General features: G+C 38.0%; 1 protein-coding gene across 5 annotated transcripts in view; it reads left to right on the top strand.

The window, feature by feature from the left end:
• The window catches only part of Evi5 (ecotropic viral integration site 5), a 150,910-nt gene that overhangs the window by 118,351 nt on the left and 23,597 nt on the right, over positions 1–8,962 (top strand). For 4 of the 5 annotated variants that reach the window (XR_003713233.1, XM_028782374.1, XM_028782375.1 and 1 more), the window contains one exon: positions 5,479–5,574. Coding sequence is in view for 4 of the 5 variants with exons in the window: in XM_028782374.1 (XP_028638207.1) it covers positions 5,479–5,574 (96 nt within the window). In the remaining variant the exon portion in view is untranslated. Of the gene's footprint in view, positions 1–5,478; positions 5,575–6,278; positions 6,330–8,962 lie in introns of those variants that run through there. The other variant, XM_028782377.1, reaches the window with a different exon arrangement.

Here is an 8,962-nt window from a genome sequence, read left to right on the forward strand (position 1 = left end):
TTACTCTTATAACTGAGAAGTCAAGAGGTGAATGGACTGCAGGAGTCTTTGATTTGAGATCCCAGTTGCTCTTAACCAGGATTCTGTAGGCTCTGCCTTCTTTGTCATTTTACCTCTAGAGGCGTTGCTGTGGTGCTGAGGTGGCCAGCAGCTGAGCTCTCCGTCTGTGTGTTGTAGTCTCCCTCATCCACAGTCACAGGCGCTTAGAAGTAGAATTCTCTGCTTGTCACGCCATCCCAGTGTTCAGAGTGGTTAATTGGGAAGCATTTTGGGTTTCGGAGGGTTTTTTTGTTTTGTTTTGTTTTGTTTTAAATTAGGGATACTTAGCCTGTATGACGAATAAACTATATAAAAGAAGAAGTTAACTTTTTTTTTTTTTTTTGGTAAGGATGGACATTATTTTAAAAAAAATCTTTTTAGGACTACAAATTACAAAGGGAAAGCAGATCACTGCACAGAATCTAATGAATACATTTGCCTGTGTATAAAACTTTATCAAAGTCATTCATTTTACAAATTTACCCCACCCACCAGTGTGTTTGCTATAATGCTCTTTTTTTTTTTTTAAAAAACAACTCTTTTAATCAATTGAATTTTTTTTTAAACATCTCATTTCTTTTTTTTTTTTTTTAAGATTTATTCATTATTTTATTTATGAGTACACTGTCGCTGTCTTCGGACACACCAGAAGAGGGTATCCAATCTCATTATGGATGGTTGTGAGCCACCATGTGGTTGCTGGGATTTGAACTCAGGACCTCTGGAAGAGCAGTCAGTGCTCTTAACCGCTGAGCCATCTCTCCAGCCCCCTGCTATAATGCTCTTAAGGTTACTACACCTTTATTTCAAATTATATTACATGTTGTTCTCTCAATATAAACTTTTGTTTTTGTTTTTCGAGACAGGGTTTCTCTGTGTAGCCCTGGCTGTCCTGGAACTCTCTCTGTAGACCAGGCTGGCCTCAAACTCAGAAATCCGCCTGCCTCTGCCTCCCAAGTGCTGGGATTAAAGGCGTGCGCCACCACTGCCCAGCTCAATATAAACTTTAAATACCAAATTCTTGGTTTCTAAGAATGGCATCTTCAAAATGGGCAATTTCCACTCAAGTCTCTGGTGGCATTATTCTTACTAGTGTGTGGAGGCTGTTTCTTAATAGATTCTAAAACTTGAGCTTGGGTTCTTGTGCAGTGCAGGCACTCAGCACTAAGTGGCACACCTAGCCCCAGAATCCAATTTTAGAGCAACTTGTCATACATCTCTGTAATATTTGAAGAAGAGTCTGTGGTCTTGACCTGTCCTCATTCTGCAGTGTGAGTGGGATTGGCATTATGTCATGACCCAGGAGGTCGGCTGGTAGAGAGTCTAGACCAGACAAGTTCATCACATGTAGTTTGCAGTGATTGCTCAAATAGTGTGACTTTCACATTTTCCGATGGAAGCTCTGGACTGTGCCTTCCTATTCTGGGCATTTGATACAGGTTGGATATCTCTAATCTGAGAATTTAAAATAAACTTTTTTGAAGCTGGCACAGTACAACAAATGGAAAATTCTACACATAACCTACAAATCTCAATCAATGTAAATGCATTAAAAATTCATTGAGAAGTATTTTCAGCAAATGTGAATAACGAGTTTGTATGTTTGTGAGCTGGGTGTGGTGGTTTACTCTGTAATCCTATCGCTTAGGAAACTGAGGCAGGAAATCACAAGCTCAAGCAAGGCCTGGGCTCGAATCTTGTCTGTATAACTTAGCAAGAACCATCTCTAAATGAAAAAAGTGGGCTGGGGACATAGCTCTTTGGGATAGCACCCTCTCACATGTAAGGCCACAGGCTTAGGAACAAACCAAAGTACAAGCATTTTAATACATAATAAATGTCATGCTGTGACTTGCACTTTGTCTGAAAGACTTCTCATTATGTATTTCCAAGTATTTAAAAAACAAATACAGAACACTTCTGGTTACAAAAATTTTGGAGAAGGTATAGCTTAATCTCTATAGCTTTTCATATTAAATTCCCAGGAAAATATAATGAAAGTAGCATTTATTACTGGAACAAGGTATAGATTTTTATTTATTTCTGTGTGTATGTGCTGGGGGAGCTAACCCAAGGCTTCTTCCCAGATGATAAGCAAAGTGATTGTCAACCTTTTGATTAAAAGCTTTATACACAGAATTTTTGGCTTTAAGGCTTAATTGAAATCCTGAGATAGACACTCTTATGGCAAAGCTAGTGGGGTGTACGTGTATGCCTGTTAGAATCACTACTTTATACTCTCTGGAACTTCATTTATGATCTGACAGGAAGTGCATGTGCAAGGTCTCCTTGGTGAATACATGAAGTGTTGATACACTGAGCCTCTTTCTTCACCAATTATTTTTACTTAGTAAACCAGTGAGCTGGCAATCTGTTGATAACAGCTAGACCAAAAGAAAACCTCAAGAATGCAAGTCTCTGGTAAATTTATTAGTGTAGCTGACATTTCCCACTTTCTTATCAGAAACAAACATATGACACTACTTGAAAATAGGAAGCCATAAAAATACTTAGAAAAAATATCTCAAACATTAAATAATTTAATGAACTGTTTTAGAAGTGATATGAAGTTAATGTATAATTCTTAGAATATGTAGGCCTTTAATACATTTTACATTGTGAATATGTATTCTGCTTTTATACTGAAAGAATGTATTTACTAGAAAGCTTTAAAGTAATATTTAAATGAAAGTCTTTTTGCACAACATTAAAAATCAAGAATTTGTACAAGGTCATTTATACATTTATATACATATTATGATATAGATATCATAAATAACATTTAGGATATTCCTGAATCTTTGTTTCCCCTTTTAAAATATCATTGATCTCCCGTTAAGTGGTGCATTGATTCCAAACACTCAGGCAGAGCCCTTTGGCAGCTGTGTGTGTAAACGTGCCGCTGTGCTGCCAGCTGGTGAGGAGACGTTGTCTGAGGTAAACACGGAGCTGCTTAATGATTTTTCCCTCAGTTGACCCTGCGTGCACTAACAGTTGTTACTCACTTTCCAAGGCATCTTTAAATGTAAATATGTTATCTGCCATATACTTGACTTAATTGAATATTAGCATCTTTTTTCTTGGAAATTTCTTTTATCCAGGGAGTATAAGTTCAAGGAACATGTTTTTGGTTTTATTATTATTATGTTATTGTTTGTTTTTTGTGGTATTGAGGATTGAACCTAGGACCTCACGTGTGCTAGGCACTACTGAAGTTTTTCTTCTGCCCTTTTTTTTTTTTTTTTTTTTTTTTTTTTTTGTTCATTTATTTAGGGTTTTCGTTGGTTTCTGGGGGCAGTTCATACACAAGATAGCTTTCTTTTTTCATTAAAATCCTTACATCTTTTTAATTTAAAAAATTTGTTTTAGATTTGTTGATTTTTATTTTATGAGTGTTTTGCCTCCGTGTGTATGTGCTACCTGTGGAGATCAGAGAGAGTATCAGATTCCCTGAAACTGGAATTGCAGAGGTTGTAAGCTAGTGTGTGTGTTAAGACCCGAACCCCAGTCCTCTGCAAGAAAAAGTGCTCTTAACCACTGAGCCATGTCTGCATCCTCCGCCTTTTTTATTGGAAAGTTTTCAGATGTCCTTATTTTCATCAGCGCTATCTTTCCTCCAAAAAGCATCATCTGCTCTAGCAAGTATATTTTTAGCCAAACCTGCCTTTGGATGAAACATCTCTGACTCAGTTGTTTTAAACAGACTGACTGACCCCTGTTTTGCCCAAATAGTTTCTCCATTGCAAATGTCCCCTTAGGAGAGAATGGATATAAATTAACGTTGCTGCTTATTCTCCAGCCCCTCAAACCTAAGGTCTTTCTGTGGTTTTCACCTTCTTCCCCACAGTCTAAGAGCTTATCTTGAGTTAATTATTTTATTTGTGTTCAATTTGATGTCAGCTTATATCTTCCCAGTGAGTTTATGTCTTACTTAATCAAGATTATAAATATGACAGGATATGAAAACTAGACATGTGCACAGCAGAGGATTGTTGAAGGCATCCAGTGAGTGACTGGTATCACCCTGTGGATGGACAGTGGCTCACTCCAGAGCAGCAGTGGCTTCTTCTCAGTGAGCACCCTCTGTCCTCACAGCCTATTCTCAGGGTGTTCTTCCTTTCTGCTGGCTGGCTCCCCTTTACTCCAGACTTTTCCTACTTTGAAGAGACAACAGTTTGAGGTGAAGTTGATGTAGAGCCAAGAAGAGTTGAATGGCTCACTCACTAGTCATTTTCTTTTACTTTGCTGTTCATGTTCTGTGCCTTTGAAAATACTTTTAAAATGAAACAGAATGATTGGCCACTGTTAAAAGTAAGCCTGTGTTCTTTTGGTCTCAGGAGTGTCTTAGTACTTTGAGCAGTTACCTCTGGATAACAGCTTCTAAACATTTAAATTATCAGTACATGGTTTCCTATTTTAAACATTTTAGAGTATTTTAAAACTGTTTTCACTCTTTAAGGAGCTCATTTTCATGGTATAAGAAAACAGGCCAGTCTTGTGGCACATAGCTTTAATCTCAGCTCTGGGGACACAGGAGCAGGCAGATCTTGACTTTGAGGCCATCCTCTTCTGTACAGTAAACTACAGGCAGCTGGAGGATCTGCAGTGAGAAGAAAGGAAAAGGCAGTTCCTACCCTAATAGCTGTAGCCATGGAAAACGGCCCCACCTGTACCAACAACTGTGAGATCAGGAGCACCTTTTAAAGACTTATTTTACTTGTTTGTAAGTTTCAGTTATTTCTGTGCATGTGTCTCTGTGTGGGTTATGCAAATGTGAGTGCAGGAGCCTGAAGAGTCTGGAGAGAGTGTCTGGTCTGTCAGATCCCTGGGGCTGACCTTGCACGCTGTTATTGACAAGGATGCTGGGAGTTGAACTCCTGGGTCATTTTCAAGAGCAGTGCGTGCTCAGAACTGCTGAGCCATCTCTTCAGCCCCTGCAGTGTTTTAAAAATCAGCTATATCTAGGATTCCCAGTGTACATTCTGAGCAAATTGAACAGGAGCATCACAGTTAGTTACCCCTTTCTAGAATTGGAGAACGTTTTCTGTTTCTGCAAAAGATTTCAGGTGTAACTTGAACTCCACTTGGGAGTTTTGACTAGGAACTGGCTTTAATGGTTGGTAGAAAAACAACTGCCTGAGAAAATGATTATATAAGTGTTCTTGAAATTTCAGAGTAATTTTGCCATCAGAGGATCTGTTTGATAATTAATTTTAAGATTTTCTCAAGGGTTATTTTATAAGGTATGTGGTTTGTCAACACCCATTAGCCACATTTTAGAAACACTCAGTTTTAATTCATTTTGAATTCCTTTCCAGTGGAAGAATGGATTTGTTCAGAATTCAGCTAACTAAACTGCTGCCCTAGGTCTTAAAATATCTTAGCTCATGGTGTAAAACTTGCCCACTGACTTTGCTTTGTTGTATTGTCACAAAACAGAAAGAAGAGGGCAGGCTCCAAGGACAGCTGAACAGGTCTGACTCTCACCAGTACATTAGGGAACTGAAGGACCAGATAGCAGAGCTGACTCAGGAGGTGAGTGATAAACGTTGGTCTTCACATATTTCTTCCTTCCTTCCTCTCCTGATGTAACACATTATTACTGACCTTTTCATGCTAAATGTTTCTATGAATTCATGATTATCGTTAATAGCACCTCAGAAGATTGCCTTTATAAGCAAAGATTTTTGTGCTCAAATAGTAAGATTTTTGTCTTCCCTAAACTTTTAATAATTACTTAAAATGGTCAATCCCTGACATGTATCTTAATTTTTACTGTGATCTGAAAACACTTGGTGGTTGTCCGAGTCTTAAATATACTTTGGTTATATTAAACTTTCCCCCACACCTAACTGACTAGATTTGTGGTGTTGCCATTGGGGTGGGGGGTGTCTTTTCCCTCTGGCCTCCTTTCCCCTTCACGGTGTTCTTACTGAGATTGCAAAAAAGGATACTTGCCTAATATCAGTTAAACAGATTTCTTAGTATTTGAATGCTTTATAAACGGGCACCTAGAATGTCTGACATTCAGCCAATGAAATTTGTTAGAATTTGACTAGCTCTTACCCTAATTTAAATTGCTTAAACTAATCTCTCATGATGGGAGAGAACCTGTTTGTTGATGATGAACATTTAAATCACTTCCTGTTCTTCACTATTCTTTCCTGGTACATATTCAGCAATACAGATAAAACTATGCCTCTTATTTTGAATCTTAGTAAAATAATGTTTATTCACAGTAATGACATTTGAAAGGATAGTATAAACTTGATTTGCTGTAAAGAATAAAGAAGAAAGGAAACTCCTTGGCCACTAGATGAATCTAAACCTCAAAGGTACAAGTGTGGACATTGCCCTTTCCTGGCCTGACATCCTTCAGTTGAGAGCCGAATGTTGGTGAAGTAACTTCCTGCAGGGAGTTAGTCTAAGAGTGAATTCCAGTGACGACGAAACAAAACTTAAACAAATTGGACAGATTTACATGTGTCCAGTTTTCTTTGGCATAGGAACATTCCTATCAATATTAGTGTAATTAATATTATATGATAGTATCAATATTATATTAATATTATATATTAGAATTATTATAAATAATTAGTATTATAATAATATTAGTTTTATTATCCATTGTAACATTTGAGGGGCAGGTTGTATGTATAATTTTTTACCTATTAGTATGTATTAAACAAATAGCTTGTGTTCCATCTCTGTCCGTGTGGTAGTCTATAAATCCTCCCCATGGGAACTTCTCCTTGTGCTCAGAGGATATTCTTAAGAAATTCTGACTGAAATGAGGCAATTCCCATAAAGTGTAAGAAAACTAATATTGTTGGATTAAAAAACATAAAGTGTAAAAAAACTAATATTGTTGGATTAAAAATTATATATAAATTGATTGTATTTCTAATACTAGCCTAATTAATCAACAGGCATTAATTTTGCTTGTTACATGCAGTATCTAAAAACAACCAAAACCAAAAACCAGAAAAGTTGTTCTCATCAAAACAGACAGGAAATTATTCACATGAGATTTAGCTTTAATGCATTGGTTGATTGATTGAATGATTGAGTGACTGATTGATTGATCTATTTTGGAAGACAGAATCTTGTTTTGTTATCTAGACTGATTTCAAACGTTCAATCCTTTTGCTTCAGCCTCTGGACACTGGGATTATAGGTGTGCACCACTCACTAATTATGTGTGCATGTGTGAGATGTGTATGTCTATATATTAATGGCTTTGAAAGCAGTTTCTTATATAAACTTAAAGAGAAAACTAATCTTCAGAGTAAAATCTTCTGTTAAAGGGCTAGATCCAAATTAAAGACTCTAAATTTGTGATGAGATACAGTTCAGAATAGCCCAAATCCTGGGCTTAAGAAGGCTCCTGATAGATGTTATGGTCCATGGAAAATGGCAGTACAGCTGGGACCACATACAGAGGCACAGAACTAGATCTGAGAACATGGAAGGAGCTCAGTGGAGACAGAACTTCACTGAAGAGTTAATGTGACTGAGTCTTCACAAAGGAGGGTAGGCTGAGGAGAAGGATTCTGATGAGCCTTTTAAGCTAGAAAGTTTGTAGAGCACAGGATGAAGTCATTTCAGGTAATCAGTTGGAGATGCTTTTTCACTGTGTTTTCCAAGTAGATTAATTCACATGTCTGTTTTAGTTTATCACAAAACAGGCTAAACAGCAGTGAAGTTTAAACCAAGATACTGGTTGAAATAGTCTGACTGCATGACAGACTGAATAAATGGCTCAGTGGTTAAGAATGTTTGCTGCTCTTTGCAGAAGATCTGAGTTTCAGAGACTCACAAGTGATTGTAATTCCAGCTCCAGGGCTCCAGGGCCTCTTCTGGCTACTGAGTACCTGCACACATGTGCACATGTGCACACACAGTACATACATATGTACTGCACATATATAAAGTAAACCTTTAAAAACAAGAATAGATTTACCAAAGAAATGATGACGGACAGTAGAGGTTAGAGAGCTGACTCAGTGGCTGCGAGTCCTTACTGTTCCTGGAGAGGATTCGGGCTCAGTTTCCAGCACCTGTGTCAGACAACTTGCAGCTGGCTTTAACTTCAGTTCTAGGACACCCACACATCCATGATGTACATAAACGCATCACAGGCACATATGCTTACTCATAAACAATATATACATATTTTAAAGTTACTGCTATAATTACCATTGTCCAGTCCTGTTATATTTCTGAGGGGATTAAATACTGAGCCACTTTTACTTTCTATTTGCATTCTTTGGTATAGCAGTTCACAGTTTAAAAAAGATAACCAACGTCAACCTGACCTTGGTAACGTTTGTATGCTAGAATTTGCTAAATCTTTGGCTTTCAATCTGAAATTTTTATTTAAGTATTAATACTGTAGATGAACATGTAACTGCTAACAGTTAGCTGGTCTGTGTACTTACTGAAGGAACATCTCAAAAGAAATGAGGCACATTCATCTTCCTCTGCAGATAGAACCCTATACGTGTTATAGCTGTGACCCCATCTCACTGTTGGCCTGATGAAGCAGGTTGCATGTCTGAATGGCTAGATAATTAATGGTCTGTAGTGTAGTGGTGGTTTATATTTATTGAGTACTGTGTCAGGTGGCTGATCTTGGACAAACCCCTCCTTCATTGTGGTACCGTTCTCAGCTGCGTGGATGTGGAAACAGACAGAAAAGTGCTGCATAGTCTTCAGGTGTATACAGGCAGCTGTGCTGGGGAAGTAACTGTTGTTAAGAGCACTTGTCACTCTTCAGAGAGCAGGGGTTCAGTTCCCAGTACCCACGTTGGTTTGCTCACTGCCTGACAGGACCTGACAGCCTCTTCTGGCCTCTAGGACCATTTGCAGTATAAGCACATGTGCACACCCACAGATACACACACACTGATGGCTCACGTGT

This window comes from Grammomys surdaster, unplaced genomic scaffold (assembly GCF_004785775.1).
Source record: "Grammomys surdaster isolate TR1022 unplaced genomic scaffold, NIH_TR_1.0 751, whole genome shotgun sequence".
NCBI classification, from domain to species: domain Eukaryota; kingdom Metazoa; phylum Chordata; class Mammalia; order Rodentia; family Muridae; genus Grammomys; species Grammomys surdaster.